Below are 17,779 nucleotides of genomic sequence, written 5' to 3' on the forward strand. Positions count from 1 at the left end.
CAAAAATGGATGTGCCCTCGCTTGAGCGAGAGGGCTCCATAGAGACATGACTTCTTTTTAAGTCGTCTGAACGATAACTCTCATATATACGATAGCCTAATGGCATGTTTGTCATCAAGAAGTTGTAAAGGTAAATAACTATATGAAATTTTTGAAAGTAATAAAAGTAAGGAATTGCTTTGTTAAAGGCGTGGCCCGAGGGAGTGATATTATGCCCACGCAGCGATCGTTTGACCGTAAGAGGCTTGGCTAGAGGAGTCGACCAGGATGATTCAGCGATAGTTCACGGTGGTGCTGAGAAGTATTATGTTGTGCCTATGGAGGGAGATCGTCTGACCGTAAGAGGCTTGGCTTGAGAGCCGTCCAGGATAAGTCAGCGATGGTTCGTAGTGGTGCCGAAATTATTCTCTTTTTGTTTATATGTTAATATCGGGACCCACTAGAAGCATTCCCGATGGGAGATAACTTAGGATGGGCATATCGCTAGAAAAGATGGATTAAAAGACATAATTTGCTAATTCCTGTTAGGGTGCATATCCATGGTCAAAAATGGAGTAGTGGAGAGGAAATGTACGATAGATGCCTGAGCCCTAAGATGTTCAGAGGCACGGCATTGATGGCGGTGATTCGTCAGCAAAGTCTTGAGGGAGAGTCTAGGTGAGACGAGTCTCATGTATTCTTGGATGAGGTATTCTGTTGGATCGGACAGTGCTCACAGTGCAAACTAGACGATCTCTAACAACCCCTCTTTACAATCAAGGTCGACGAGAGGGATGCCCAGAAAGTGTGTGATACGACACGATCCTGAAATGGACAGTTCTGTTGGAACAGATCGATCATATATACTTGCGAGGAATAATTTTGGTGCGATCAAATCGGCTTGTTATGGGAACTGTACTCTCGGTTATTTCCGAATAGTTATTGGGAGGATAAAGGAGTAAGGATGGTGGACTCATGCATCACATTACATACATGATATTCTTCAATATTGATTCTAAATTCTTGAGTTTTATACTTCATTCATCGTTATTATATGCTTGTATGATCACATGATATATCTGTACTCGTGTGTTGTCTTGGTGTATTATTCCGTGTAATTCCACGACGTCGATGACAAGTTTTTCATAGATGTTTTACTCCCTCTCTTTTCTTCTGGTGTATTTGTATGCATGTTCAGATGGACCCATCAGCACTGATCTAAGGTTATCGCTTCACTATGTCCCAGGAGGGGACATGGAGTGTTGAGGGTAATTGACACACTTACATAGGTCCTTGCGACCTGGAGCTGGATTGGGTAAGCAATGGCTCAGTTCTGCATCTTCCACCTTACTACACAGTTCGGGAGGCATCGTTCACTTTGTCTGACCGAAGACTTGAAACCGTTGGACTTTCTGTACCGACTGAAGCTCGAGACGTACCAGAAGTTGTTAGGACCTGGCCCTAAACAGGATTCTCATGATTAGGATCGGCGCCAAGAGAGACAAACGGGGCCATGCCAAGGGGGTACATCCTGGACCCCTCGATGGATTGGGGAGCGGATGAAGTAGAGGAGGAGGAAGACAACGACGATTGTGTAGAGCTTATCTTCATAGAAGATTCAGTTGAGGTCATTGAGATCTCTTCTGACTCAGAGGTGGAGGAAGACCCTAGCGAGGCTTCTAGTGCACCTCCGGTTTAGGAGGTTTCTCTTTTGTTTTATTGTGATAGGAACCTGTGTGAGGTACTTTTTGTAATGTCAATGCCCCGGCATTATTTTCTTTGTATTTTCAATTTTTTATTTTATTTGTGGCGATGATTAGATTTCACCCTGTAAACAATTCTGTATTTATTCAAGAATTTTATGAATGAGAAGTATTCAGAAAAGAATTATGTTCATTTAATTATCTTCAATGTATTATGAATTTTATTTCCGCAAGGTTTGAAAATGTGACGTCTTAAAAATGGAATAAGGTAAAAATGAAAATGATTTGTAAGTTTAGGTTACATAAAAGAAAAAAGAAAGAAAGAAAAATTTACCAATTTTTCTAAGAGATTAAATATATTAAATATGAAATGATTTTCAGGGCCTTACACTTCTGCGTGGCCTAACGTCAATATGCATGAAGACGACATCTAGGGTGAAGTCGGTTTGAGTAAAGTAGACTTCATGTTATCGTCTCCCAACTAGACAACATCGGTATAGAAGTCAGTTTCATTGAAGTTGGTTCGGCTGAAACCGACTTTGGTATGTATATCTACCCCGAAATCTCCATTTTTCGGAGCCATAGAAGAGTGTAAACATAGTTGCTGAGAAACTAGTTTAGGTTGGTGAAAGTGCGTTGTTAAGGTTAGTTTTCAACCTGACTTCCCAACATGCAGAGGACATGGTCAACAGGTCGTGCAGGCTTTTCATGAAGCTTTTTTAGTATTTCTCTTACCAAGGTCTGCTCCGAATTAAACTGTGATTGGACTAAATGGTTGCAATTTAATTTCCTATTACCTACTACTTTTCACTCATATTTATAACCTACTCTACATCTTACTTAATACTATACTCTCAACTTACATTTTACATACAATAAACATTGTTATCTACTTATCTTCATATTCTTTCAACTCAAATGGCTGAATCAAACTTTCTAAGATTACAAGATCAACATAGATCATTTGTGATCAACTATTCAGTTAGTTTATTTTTCATATACTATAACATAATTTTGACAAAAACGAGTTTGGCATATGTGATTAACATAATTTCAAATTTAACAAATAACTTGGGTTCGAGACTTATCCCCTTCCATGGAAATTTCTAATTTATTTTACTAATTTCAGTCATTGTTTCTTTATATAATAAACAGCAAATAGAGTAAAAAATATCAACAAGGAGGTGGGTTCAAGTCCAACCTCTTTCATTCTCTATTTTTCTAATTTTTTTAATTTTTTCCATCACAATTTATTTATATTTACAAAAACTATGCGCATTTTATTTATTTATATTACTTATTATATTTTCTATTAACTATAACTTTTTTTTACAGGACCCGATCAAAGAACAAATAAAATTGAGACAAGTAATTTTTATTGGAGAAGAATCATTAATACAAGATCTATTAAATATCACTGGTTTTTCACAAATATCTCGCCTCCAAACTTACAACATAGATCTATCTTTAATTACGGCTCAAGTTAAAAGATGGAGGTATGAGACTCATACATTTCATCTTCCGTGTAGTGAATGCACCATTACTTTGGAAGATGTTTCACTCCAACTAGGAGTTAGTGTTAATGGGTTACCGGTAGTCGGACCCACTTTTTTTTATTGGAATGAATTGCGTTTCGAACTTTTGGATAAGGTTCAAATTGAAGGAGTAGATATGCGAGGATGTGAGTTAAAATTAACTTGGTTAATTCAAAACTTTAGCCAACTGCCAACTGGACCTACACAACTACGACTACAACAATATTGTAGGGCACACATCCTCTGGATTATTGGTGGAGAGTTGATACCTGATAAATCTAATAGTCGAGTATATTTAATATACTTACCTTTACTTTGGGACCTAACAAGAGTTAACCGATATAGTTAGGGTTCAGCTTGTTTGGCTAACTTATATCGGTAGTTGTGTTAGGCAACAAAACCAAATGCAAGGGTCATGGGTGGTTGCTTGCTACTTTTACAATCTTGGGCGTGGTATCGCCTACCTTTCATGGCACCTAGGGTGAATACTATACCAACTTATTCATTTGCTTCAAGGTAATATTTATTTCTACCTACACAAAAATTTTATTTACAGGTAATTTCTTTCTTTTTCCTACCATAACTAATGTAAATTTTATATAGGTGGAGTCTCAGAAACTATATCTTTACAGGAATTCCACGTGGGGATTTGACAGCATATAGGTCACTCATAGATCAAATGGACGCCAACGAAGTAACATATTTTAAACTCTTACCATTACAAATTGACACAATATTTTGATTTCCTAATAATATGTTATATTTCTTTTTTGTAGTTTAAATGACTCTCATATCAGACTTATAACAACAATCTTCCATGTCATGTACAACAAGATAAGAAGGTGTGGAGTGGATGCACAACTTTGATTTGTTTCTCAATCGTCGAATGGTACCAAACAGATCGAGTTACACTACAATTTGGCTTGCTTCAAGACGTTCCATGATCACTAAAGAATATTGATGCCCTGCACATAATTGACAAACGTGGAAATCAAGATGCAAATTGGGCCATCAAGCATGGAGAGTGGATTGATCATTGGAGTCATTGCAAGGATCAAGTCTTGCAATGATTTCCAATCCAAAATCTAGTCCACACACAACAATATATGAATTGGTATTTAACCAATTATAGACCATACTTATCTCTTGATTTACTACTACGAGACCCACGCTAAATAAATTATCAACAAACTCAACAACAACCATGCATCCCTACATCTCCCACGCCTCAAACTTCAATGTTCCAACCTACGATGAACCAACCCATGATGTCACAACAATTTATGTCACAACATCTGACAACAATTTATGCATCAACCGTCAATGTCTAGCTCTTACAACATTCAACCAGGAAGAATATCTTTTCAATATGAATAGTCACACCACCATCGCACTGATGATATCATGACTCATTGTCACTCTTTTTCTATAGAGGATAATGACTTCATGAATAATTTATTGGGTACACCTCAATTAGGAGATATATATTTCATGATATGGGGTTTAACTTAAATCAACATGATGGTGTTGGACCAAGTTCTTTCATGGTTGATGATTATGTTTTGCCTACCATTGAGACAAATACAGTTGAAGGTCATACTACAGTTGAAGATCATACTAGAGTTGAACATCGAGTAAGGTCACGACGTCATAGGCAACCACGTAGGTGTGGAACAGAAGGACATTTAAGGAATTTTTAAAATTATTATTAATGTAACTTAATTTTAAATGAATTTAATTTTTATTTCAATTTCCCATTTATAATTTTTTTATATGACAACTTAAAATCTGCCTCCAATGATTAATAAAATATGCCCATTAAATCAATTGATCTTTTATTACAAAATTTAAATTTAATTTCAAAAATGATATAACAAATACAAAAAATTAGGCCCAACAAGAATTTTTTTTATACTACCACGGCCCATGTGCATCACATACGGCCACGACTCAATCCGTTGACAAGTCGTCTTCGCAAAAAACGACCTCACCATAGTCAGAAGTTGTCTTCATTGAGAGAGACGTCAGCCAAGCCAGAAGTCTCTTTGTATGGAACCGACTTCTATACACCTTGAAGTCTCTCTACTCCAACCCGACTTCTTAATGGTAAAAGCTAACCGGTAACCAAATTAACAACTCAGATCAACCACATTTTAATCCAACGGCTACACTAACATATCGCTTCAGTGAGAACATCTACTAAATTCACAAATTAGTCTTGGACCAATTGCTTATGTATACAACAAAAACCAAAGTCCAACTGAGACATGTTTATGAGAGCGCGAAAAAAAGAAAGAGGTAAAACTACTTATGGATGAGTTTATAGATAGTGATTCTTTGAAGGTTATTATTCACAATTGTGGAAATGCATTATAGAGAAGAGGTGGGGCTTGATGAGGGAAGCAATGAGACCCTCGTATCATCGATGGAAAATGAACACTTAATGGAGTCAAAATTTCAACAAAGGGTGAGATGGAAAAAAATTCACTTGTCATTTTATGATAAGCTACTAATACCACTAACACATAAGGTACTATACTTTAGTTTTGTCCTAAAATGAATACCTTCTTAAAAGAAATCCTTTGTTCCAATTTTTTAAGAATATGTATTCATTTTTTTTATACATTGAATATATTCATTTGTCGTTGCTAATCAATGCTCGTTTGAATTAAAGGCCACCCCTCGTACAATTTACTAGCAAACTACAATAAATGTAGTCTTTAATTAATTAATAAGAAGACAATAATAAGGTCCAATTTGTGGTAGTAATTGACTCTTGTTAGTTGTGGTTCAAGAGTCTATTCGTGTACCGCCGAATGAGAGATGGTAATGGTTTTTTTGGTGGGGACACATCTATTATGCCACATTTTGTGTCATTTCATGTGTTATAGGCTTGTGATTGATCAGAAAATTTTATTTCAGTTAAAATTTAATTATTAAATATTTTTCTCACCAATCATAAACTCATAACACATGGAATAACACAAAGAGTCAGCATATGTGCTCACTTTTTGGTACATAGATATTGATAAGGTAATGGTTTTACTACTTACTCCATTAACTAGTGGTTGGTCATAAAATATTTACTAGTTACTCTATTATTTATAATTGTAAGTTTGTAATTAGTAAAAGCTTATATTAAGCTTATAACAATATAAATGATTGCTTAAACTAGAACTACATCATAAAATTAGTAACAGAATTAACTTAAATTTATTAAATAAATAAATATTATTATTATTAATTAAAAATATATTGATAATTAAAAATTAAATTTTCTAATCACGAATTTTAATATTTTATTTTATTTTTTGGTACTTATATTTATGTTGTTTAAATTCTAATTAAATATTATTTATATATGCATGTAGTGGAATTATTAATGCAAGTTTTGTATACTGAACATTTGTAATAAAAAATAATTAGTGTAATCTTAAAGTTAATGAAAAGGAGATAAATGATGAGTAGGTTTGCTTAAGGTAATTACTTAATGTTATTAAACTTGGCCGATCAATGACTCAAATAGGATATTGGTGGGTTAATGAGTCAGTAGTTAAACAAATAAGTTAATGGTTGAATTGGCTAATTCGGTTTATATAAAAATTCACAATATTAAATAATATTTATAATAATTTCATACTCTAAATTTAAAACATTACTATACATAATTAAACAATCCATCACTACCACAAAATATACAAACCTATTGAAGACATTATTAAACAACATATATTTTATATTTTAATTGCAACAAAAACAAACAAATAAGTTTAAAATTTAATTTAATAATTAAGATTTTTCTAGGACATAAGCTAACAAAAATAACTATAATTAAGTTGAAAGTACTTGATTTTTTCATCTGAAAATATCATTGTTCGATTGTTTTAAATAAAACATATTTTGATTGTTTTGGCCGGTCTGACTACTTGACTCACCGACTTAAATCGACTGAATCTAACCAGATCATCTCAATTTTAAAGTATACCTAGTTAGATTAAAAGTTTGGACCAGTCATATATCTGTTTCATAGTTCAACTTATCGAATCAATTGGTCTAAACTGTTTTTTATAACAATGTGATTAATACAATTTGAAATTTTCCAAAAAAAGTATAAGTGACCAATTCAAAACACTTGAGCTCCATTTTTATTTTTACATGTTACCATTTCCCTAAAAAAATTGTTTATGAAAGAGCACTAATTACTTATCTACACTATATATATAAATAAAGGGAAACTTCCTAAAGCTATATATATAGTGTAATTATTTTTATCTATTTTGCATTTTAAATTAACTAAAATTATAATATCAAATTAATGAAAATATTAATGAAAACTAGAGTAAGGTATATACACTAAAAATATCAAATCTCCAATGTAATTTTTCATAATATTATAATTCCATTTCATATTTTTTATTACAAAAATTATAATATAATATACCCCAATACAAAAATACAATAAAATTAAATATTTAAAACTACAAAATAAAAATGTGGGTCGTGATGCCTCTCAACACACTAATAAAATAATTTCAAAAGGAAGAGTGGTAGATGAAGTTTATGAGAAATATATTTAAGTTTCTTTCAGTCACCGTGTGAAATGAGAATTATTCTCATGTTTTTGCTGTGAGGATATCGGAAGAACGGGATTTTTTTAAAATACTTCATGAAGTTATTTATAATTAGATTTGATTAAGCATCACTAATGAATATTAGTCTCTTTTTTCAATATTATTACTCTTCCAATTTAAAAATGTATTGACTTATTGATTTCAGGATAATATTTGTAATTAATATAATTGTTAACTTCACGATTATTTTATGATTAATAACTATAATTACCATATTTGATTATTAAGAAATTTGTTACAACCAGATTGCAGCCTATAATTTAATACCCTAAATTAATATCAATACTATAATACACATTATAAAAGGAATTACGGCCTTATCTGGAAAAGAACGATAAGGGTATAAAAGACAAAGCGGGTGGCAGAGAAGAATCAAAGAATTCAAAAAGAAAAGGTAAATGCCTAAATGTTCTCATTAAGCAGAACAAACATCACTCTCAAGTTTTTAAAGGAACATAGACGTGTCCCAATCCCATATAATTATCTCTTTTATCTTTTCCTGCGTATATTAATTGATTTTTTAAAACTTAATCAATATTATTGTTTTTGTTTTATTATGGTGGGTACAGGAGAACTACATCATACTATCAATATGACAAATCAATCAAAAAAAAATTAAAGTTTCATTATTATTTTAATTTTAATTTTAAAAGAGACAATGTATAAAACAAAATTTGTGAAGGAAGATTGATTTTGATTTAACTCCCTGGACACGTTACCAGTCTAACCCGTGAACTCCTCCCGTTTTTTTTGGAACTCACATCATCAATACGGTCCATATATTAATATCATATCTATAGTACAAAGTAACCTAACCAACACAAAAAACATAAAATCATATAGATTGCGCCTTCTCGAAGCGATTCCTATGTACATTTACTTCAACTTTGGTTGACTACCCGCTCCACTCGTTTTTTAGATTATACATTGAACTTGATTTGAAATTATAATTAGGTTGTCCCTGCTTTCATTAGAAAATAGATAAATAACACATAATAATTGAAAAATTGAAATGTGTTATGATCTACCAATGTATCACACCTATATATGTTTTAAGCTGATTCATTGGGCTATAATAACTTTTGAGCAAATAATGAATTGAACTAAAAGTAACAAAATGAAGTTATTTTTTTAGAGTAAATTATATTGATACACATAAGTTTTAATGGAAATACATAAAAAAATTTCTTTTTTTACATATATATATATAAATCACCTCTAATTTATGTGCAAAATTATATTGATTACCCCAGCAGTAGAGATAATATGATCTTTTTAAGTAAAGTGCTGAAGATCCACCTAATACAAACCATTAATTTTACTATAATTGATAATTAGGATGAGAAGTTTAAAAAACTTACTCTTCAGCAAGTCAAAATACTATAAGAATCACTTTTAATCATTATTTTTAGTTTATTGCAAACTGTATCAATAATTCTAATTACGTATTTAAATAACCCTTATACTACATTATTATAACAAACACAAAATAATAAAAATATATTAACTCTTACGCTATTTAGATTTATCTCATATATTTTAAATTTAATTATACTTATAACTTTTTTTAATTAAGAATTTACACATAAAAAAGGAAGAAATAATTTGTTAATTTCTATAAAACTCATGTTACTCTATTTTTTATTAAGCCTTCGAAGCTTCAAACTCCACTCGGCTAATTATCCGCCCTAATTACAGCACACAATGCCAAATTGCCAAACTCTGTCACTTTCCCACTGTGGATTAATCTCTCAATGCCCATATGTCCCAAACCACAGAGCAAAGGTCAATTGCTTCCAAAACCCGCTGAAAAGTCATCACACACAAGGACAAACAATAAAATATATAGCCATGCTATATTAAAGCAAACGTGCTTTTCTACTATACCACGGTGATAAATTAGTACCATTAATTTTTCTCTTTTTTACATCACACTACTACACTAGTACAACCACCTTCCAAGTAGCCTAACACGTTCACATAATAAGCTTAATAAATAAGACCTTCCAAAAAACCAAAAAGAAATAAAAAAAGACATTAAAAAGCTCAACAAAAAAAAAGAAACAAATTTGAGACTATATGTTGTTGCATTTTCGGACAACATAGCGATAAGCTGCAACCTTTTTCTTCCTGGAAACAGTGTTATCAACAGAGAGCACCATTTTGCCTGCTGCTTTTGAAGTGTAGGAGTTATGAATTGCTTCTTCATGTCCCAAAATCTTCCTTGTCTTCTCAACAGCTATGATATAACTTCCTTCAGCATTTGGTATAAACTCAGCACTGTACTCTAAGTCCCACCCTCCAACCATAATGTCCCAAGTAATAGTTGCACCGGCCTAATAATTCACCCAATAGCAAAAAAAATAATTACAAAACTAAGCAAGCTTGCAACAAATATCCGTTATCTCAAACTATGTCCCAAATTACAAAAACGATATTGGTCTCGTAGTGTAAACCTCCGCCAAATTCTCATGATGACCAAAAGGTCACAGGTTCAGCAGCCAATTCCTTCCATGACTTTCACAACACATAAAAAATAATGAACGTTTAATTTTCTTAATTAACATGACATGTTTTTCATTGCTCTCAAATATATTAAGACATGGTAAAGCTGATTTGTTAAAGTTTTAAATTGAAAACATAAAGGAAAATATCAGATCCAAAGAGAAAATGTTTCATCTAAAATGGGAACATGAAAGAAGTAATTAAGTTAAATTATAGTTTGCAGAGTAAAGAGTAAATGGTATGGGGTGAATCATTACCTCAATTCCTTCTATTTGTATATTCACTCTCTCCCCTCCTTTGACAGTGAACTCAGAAGCAGCTTTTGGGGGACCATTCTGCAAATCACTGGGGCGATTCAGTCCTCCATATTGAACAGGGATATCCTCAGGCTTAATAAATCTGAGCAAAAGAAAACAAATCCTTTCAGATAGCACACCCAAAATGGAAATAGGATGAAAGTGAGGGTTTTATTAGCTACTATTATAGAATCCAAAACTAGGATGAAAATAATAATAATGTTAAACTAAAATAATCAATAGAATCCAAAACAACATCATAGATTAGACAGGGAATCTTGGGGCCATTTTGAATTTTGAAATCTTAATATGAACACAACAAAAATGAGAAATAAATAAACCGACAATGAAATTCTATAAAAAATTAATTTATTGACATAAAAGGCAAATTAAATGGAACCAATAAAACTCACTTATAGAGTGTCTCTGCAGCAGTTCCTTCCTTAGATATAACAAATTTACTCTTAGTTCTTTGAGTTAGAAATGGAGTAAACATTGAATACAGCATGCTGAAGTACCAAGGTACATTGATGAAAATCTAAACCCCACAAAAGAAAAAGCAAAACAGTGAAAATTTATGTCAAAATATAAAATTTATGACATCACATAAAGAACAAGCAGAAAAAATAGCAAGTGGATAAAATTACCTTAAGAGCCACCATTTCTGGGTAGTTATCTTGAAACAAAGAGAGGATATGTTTAGAAGCCACCCTAAGTTCTCTTCTAGGCATGTCCTTAAGGTCAGTGACCTGAATGAGTGAATTAACCCCACCAGGCTTGAAATTAAGAAGCTTGATGCCTCTTTCAAGAACTTGAATCCTCCATCTAAGAAACTTCTTCAACTTCTCTTCATCACCAAAGAACCTCTCATACATTTCCTTATCTTTGAACATGCCATATGCATTGTAACACACTGGGTGTCCCTCTCTGTCATACCCTTGCATATAAGCTATAACCCCTTCAAGCTCTTTAAAACCCAAATCTTCTTCCAAAATGGTTTCAGCACCAAACTCCTTCCTCCATGTTAAGCAGTTAAGAAGCATGATAAGAGCTTCATTAACCCTAAAATCTCTTGCTCTCAGAAACTTCAAGAGTATCACATCTGCTCTATCATCTCCACCAAGGAGTGGAATACCCCACATGGAAGGTACTACTACTTCAGAAGAAGCACCATTTTCAAAAGAGAATAAAGAAGGTATCTTGTCCTTGAGCTCTTGAAGTGCTTTTTTCTCTGATGACCTGAGATTGGAGATAAAGTAGGTGTCTTCTTTGAAAGAAGGGGTGCTTTTGAGGGTAGCAGCTTCCATGAGGGTAGCAACAAAACCCTTCTTGTATGGCTTTGGTGAAGCTTGTGGAGTGTCATGAAAGGGTGTCTTTTGGTTTAACATAGGGGATGAAGCTTCTTCTAACGCAGTATCCATCATGAATGAAGGGTTTTTAGTGAGACCCAAATGGATTTTCTTAGGGAAATAGAAAATGAAGATTTGTTTCAACACTATGGAGAAAATGGGGTGCTGGTTAAGTAAGAAAGCACAAAGCTTTATCACTGTTTGTGTTTATAGGATAGAGAGAGAGAGAGAGAGAGAGAGAGAAGGAAAGGACAAAGGAAAGAAGAACTGAAAGTGTGGAACAAGGACAAAGGAAGAGTAGACAAGAGAGTTCTATTGTGTTGTTTGTGTCTAAAGGAGGCGGAAGAAGCAAGAAGTAAATTTGAATGGAGAAAATGGAGACATGGGTCGTGAGAGAGAGTGACAGCACGCTCTTTTTTGAAGCAGGAGTGATTGATAAAGCAAAGTTTGGATTCAGGGTTGAGACTTTATAACCGATCGGAACTATAACATTATGGTAAAATACATTAAAACTACATATACATTTTTTCCAATATATATACATTTAATATATATATATATTGACAATGTAAATCTTTTTTATACTGTCAACAAATCAACAAATCATTTACTATTCATATATTAATTATAATTGATTTTCAAATAAAAATAATATAAAACAATAGTGGATAATGTGCTGACAGTGTAAAAAACTTTACACTAACAATGTATAAATTTTAAACTCTGCGTATATTATTTTAAGAGTAAATTACATAGACTTCCCCTGAGTTTTAATAAAATCACACGAACCACCCTTCTTTTTTTTGTATCTACACAAACCTCCCCTCCTTTATACATGCATGTTACACAAACTACCCATGCCGTTAGTTGGTTGTTAAATAAGGGTGTCATGTGCATATCACATGTCATTTAATGAAATTTTATGACAAAAATACACTTTCTAGACTTAATGTAAACATATTTTAATATATTGCTCACAACTTGTTTGATGAAATGCTTTAAAGAATTATAGTGAATATTAATCCACACATAAATATATATATATAACAATTAATAAATATTACTAAAACATGTTTTATTTTTTTGTAATATATTGTTAAAGATGATTTTTTTCTAAAATTTATTATTTAATCCACACATAAACGTATATAAATTAATAAATATTACTAGAATATTTTTTGTAATATATAATGCAAACATATTTGTAATATTATTCTTTTTGTGGTATTTCTTTTAATATTACTCTTTTGTTATAATGACCAATATTACTATAGCATTCAATGTTGCTGTTCAAAATTTCATAAATTCAACTATCCATAAACTTGTTGCTAGAAAGAAACAAAGTTGCTTCAGAAAACTTCATAAATCTAAATGTTGGTATTGAGTAATTTGTTTTCCTATTAAATGAGACAAATATTAAAAGACATACATGCACTACCATCTATAATCTAAACTAAAAAAGAAACTATCTTTGTTAGCAACTACTATGACATGTTCTTCTTTGGTTTGCTTCCTTTTTTAATGCATTTCCATATGTCCTTCTATGGCCTTCATTCCTTGTTGCCATGCTCACTTGCAACATCTTGAGTTAGTTTATCTTGTTGATTAAAAATTGTCTCCTAAAAAAATGGTAGGTGTTGAGTAAAAAATTTATAAATACATTTGCATCCAAGTTCAATTTTAAAGCCTCATCACATCGAATTTTATGTTCAATTTGGAAAACTCCTTTGCTTCGCTTTTTAGAAGTCACTTTATTTTTCATACCAACTACTACAAGGAAGTGAATTTACTGCTTTGCATTCCACTAAAACTTTCCATTTTAGTAGTTTGGTCTCAAGTTTCACATCTCCTCAATTTTATATTATGTAAATACACACACTTTCAATCCAGACTATAAATTATCTCCACACTCTTAACACGTTTAAGATTATGTTACATTGTGAATTCAATTAAGTTCATACCTCTCTTGAGTTATTGCAAGTTCATTAAAAAGAAGAGAGCAATAATCAACAAGTATTTTGTTACACATAATTTCCAAATAACAGTCAAATTAGTCCTGGTGCCAATAATTGGAACTAAAACAGTTAAACCAACCATTTACTATATCTCAAGATGGAAATATATAGTATATAGTAAAACAACTTAAAATCACCATTGTTGTGACAAGAAATTTGTTTGGTTGTGAGTTTTTGATATGAGAAAGAAAATGACTCACAATTCTTTCAAGCATTTTATCAAACAATAGAGAGTCAAAATAGAAGAATTGGAATACAACAAAATCCAATATAAAAGAGCCACATACTTTTTCAGAATTTAACACAATGGAGTATAAGGAAATGAAAAAAATGAAAAATCAAAATACACAAGAAAAACAAAACAACATTACAGTAATATATGAATATACAAAATGAACTACGATTAGAAGCCAAATATTGATGCACTACTTTAGTTCTCAAAGAACTGATTCCACATTGGACAAAGGCAAAATGAATGAAGAACATTTGGGAATAAAAAACATGGGAATAGAATAGAAAAAACCAAAAATAGAAACAATAGAAGACGGACATGTGAATAGAATAAAAAATGTGATGTCGTTTCTACTCAACTCTTAATCACGTGATACTTAGTTGCCAAATTTGATTTTGATTTCCTTGAACCCTAGGTTGAGAGAGATGATGTATTCTGTTGAAAGAAAAGAAGAATGATGTTTTTTTGAAATAAAGGGTAGTTTAGTATTTTATCATTCATTTTAACTCTAGGTTAACAGTGTTAGATCAAGAGGAAGTATGTGTAACTATAAAAAAAGAGGGGTAGTACGTGTAGTTTAATTAAAACTGATGGGAGATCCGTGTAATTTACTCTTATTTTAATTATCTATCTTATACACTTTGAAATTTTTTTCTTATATCATTTTGTTGAAATTGGGTCAGCTCTTATTGCATGGTTAAAATCTAATGTTCATCAATAATTTCATTTATATCCTTAAATTCTATTTGAGAAACAAAAGCTACATATTACTAATATCATGAATATAATTTTTGGTTACAACTCCCTTATTGATATCCCATATGATTTTAGAAATGGCAAGATCTTTTACTTTAATCCAAGCTTTTGGTAATTCTTATTGTACTTTTTGTAATTCCAAATAATTTTGAAACAAAATCAAATATATATTTCCATTCCTTTCGTGAATTAGATTCATTAAATATAACATATATTGATTCTTCAACAGTCATATTCATAGTCATTTTATCATAGATTCTATATGCATATGCAAGGAATATTCAAGAAATATGTCTTGATTTGTGTTAAATTTTCCCAAATCTTATTTTCCATTATTTAAGATAAACCATTTACAAATAAGTTGATGGAAATATAAGATATTAGGTTTTCCCTATTTGTAAAACTTATATGGGGTTTTCTTGAAATAAGTCTAATAAGAATTTTATTCATCACATGGCTAACGATATTACCCTGATTGACCCAAAGTTAGTGAGGGAGTTTTGAGTCATTAAGCATAGTTCTTGTTAATTTCTCTAGAGAGTCATTCCCTCTCAATAACTCCATTTTGTTGAGGGGTTCTAGAACCTCACAAATAATGTATAATGTCACGCTCTTCACAAAATATATTAAATTCATGACTCTCAAACTAATCACCATGATCACTATAATTAGATGCAATGTTACGTTTCTTTATGTTTTGGATAACCTTGACAAGCTTTTCGAGTGACTTGTATGTAGGGTTGGAAATGAGCCAAACCGAGTCGAACCAAAGCTCAGCTCAGTTCAGCTCGATAAGGATTGACTCAGCTCGAAACTCGACTCGAGTTCGATACGAGTTATTTTTTTAGCTCGAATTCGGCTCGGTTAAAGTTCACAAACTACTCCGTTCAGTTCGAATAATTCATTTAGATAACTCAAATAATTAATTAAATTTTGAAAGATACTAATTTATATATATAAATATAATCTTGTTTATATATATAATAACAATAAATATAAAAATAATATATGGGTCATAATAAACATAAAAATTAATTTATGTATAAATATAAATATATTGAGCTAGCTCATGAAACTAACGAATCGAGCTAAATAACGAATCGAGTTTCAAACGAATACCGAGTTGGTTCAGTTCATTATCAGTCCTACTTGTATGCATGATTTTTATGAGAGAGAAATAATGTCTTTCAGTTCATTTGGTTCATGAACCAAGTTTATCGAGCTAAATAACGAATCGAGTTTCGAACGAATACCGAGTTGGTTCGGTTCATTATCAGTCCTACTTGTATGCATGATTTTTATGAGAGAAACAATGTCCATGTATATAAAGAATAATCATCAACAATGATTAGTGCATAGTAAATGAATGTTACCAAAGTTCATAATTTGAGATAGTCCAAACAAGTTTATATGAAGTAATTCTAAATGTATTGTTGTGTATACCAACTTAATAGAAAGGAAAGAACTTTTGACATGCATAACAAATTTTATTTACTTGAAATTTGATATTTGTAAACCAATTACTAGTTCATTTGAGACAAGTTTATTAAGATAATTAACATTTATATGAGGAACTTTGTTATGTCATAAATATATATTATCTTTCTTGGAAGATAGACAATCACATGCAAAGACATAATATCATTCAAATCAATCATATATGTATTATTAACTCTAAGACCTACAAACTTTATTTCACCATTTATGTTGCTTTTCATTAGGCATAAATTAGAGTCAAATATTACTTTATCACAAAATAGTTATTTCTCAAAAGATTATGTTTTAAACCTTCAATGTAGAGAATATTTTCAATTAGTTAGAAGCATTACTAGTTTTGTTGACTCCAAGTATTTTACTTTTATTGTTGTCTTCTTATGTGACATGTTCATTTATCTTGTGAGACAACTGGACAAATTTTCCTCTATATGTGGTCATATGTATTGAACATCCAATATCCAAATACCATCAAGCTCATCCGGTCTTAAGACATACCTAAAATAAAAAATTCAGGTGGAGGAATTAGGTACCAAAATTGTCTCAGTCCTTTAGGGTTTGCTTTGCTATTTTGTCCTTTTATAATCCGTATATAATCACCACTTTGAACATCATATTTTTTAATATAACATGAATTAGATGTGTCTAGAAATACCACAATAGAAATAAGTATGATATGAACATAATATTTATAAGAATATATTACTAGTTTCTTACATGACAATTTCTTATGATTATTGATTATGAGTGTTATAACCCAAACCAGATTTATTATTGATACTCTTTTCATTTCCAAACATATTGTTGAAAGTATTGTTTCCTATTATGAACCTTAAAACATACTCAAATAAATATTTCCCATTTATGAATTGTTACATTTTTTACAAGAAATACTAACAACTTCCTTTGCACAATCACATGTCAAATTTGTATAAATAAGTTATAAGTTTTCTTTTTGAAGATATCTCATTTTGAAGCTCAATTATCCTTTTCTCATTCAGCAAAATTAAAAAATTTCTATGAATACAAATTTGACAAAATTCCTTAATTTCTTCATGTAATTCTACACATGCATCGTAAAGTTAATCACAAGTAGAGGATTATCGAATTCATTGTTACTAACCTTATTGCCAATTTGTTCTTCAACATGGTTGGTCATGAATCATTGTTTTACACATTTGTCATTGTCTAACTCTCTGAAAGTATTTTCTTCTTCATCACCTGATATTACCATAGGCTCTTTTATTAATGTTGGCATTATTCTTCTTGGATTTCTTATATTAT

The 17,779-nt window shown here is 31.3% G+C and overlaps 1 protein-coding gene and 1 long non-coding RNA gene across 2 annotated transcripts in view; one reads left to right on the forward strand and one right to left on the reverse strand.

Annotated features, from left to right (window-relative positions):
* The window catches only part of LOC109361463, a 23,398-nt gene extending 9,850 nt beyond the window's left edge, over positions 1-13,548 (forward strand). Inside the window, exons 2-3 of the long non-coding RNA XR_002109297.1 lie at positions 3,874-3,880; positions 13,477-13,548. This is a non-coding gene — a long non-coding RNA (uncharacterized LOC109361463). The remainder of the gene's footprint in view (positions 1-3,873; positions 3,881-13,476) is intronic.
* Positions 9,705-12,444, reverse strand: LOC109361462 (patellin-6-like). Its single transcript, XM_019606922.1, has 4 exons — positions 11,297-12,444; positions 11,063-11,187; positions 10,611-10,752; positions 9,705-10,184 (listed from the first exon to the last, which is right to left on the reverse strand). The coding sequence occupies exons 1-4, from the start codon at positions 12,071-12,073 to the stop codon at positions 9,924-9,926; spliced, it is 1,305 nt and encodes a 434-aa protein (XP_019462467.1). The 5' UTR covers positions 12,074-12,444; the 3' UTR covers positions 9,705-9,923.

Source organism: Lupinus angustifolius, chromosome LG12 (genome assembly GCF_001865875.1).
Source record: "Lupinus angustifolius cultivar Tanjil chromosome LG12, LupAngTanjil_v1.0, whole genome shotgun sequence".
Taxonomy (NCBI): Eukaryota; Viridiplantae; Streptophyta; class Magnoliopsida; order Fabales; family Fabaceae; genus Lupinus; species Lupinus angustifolius.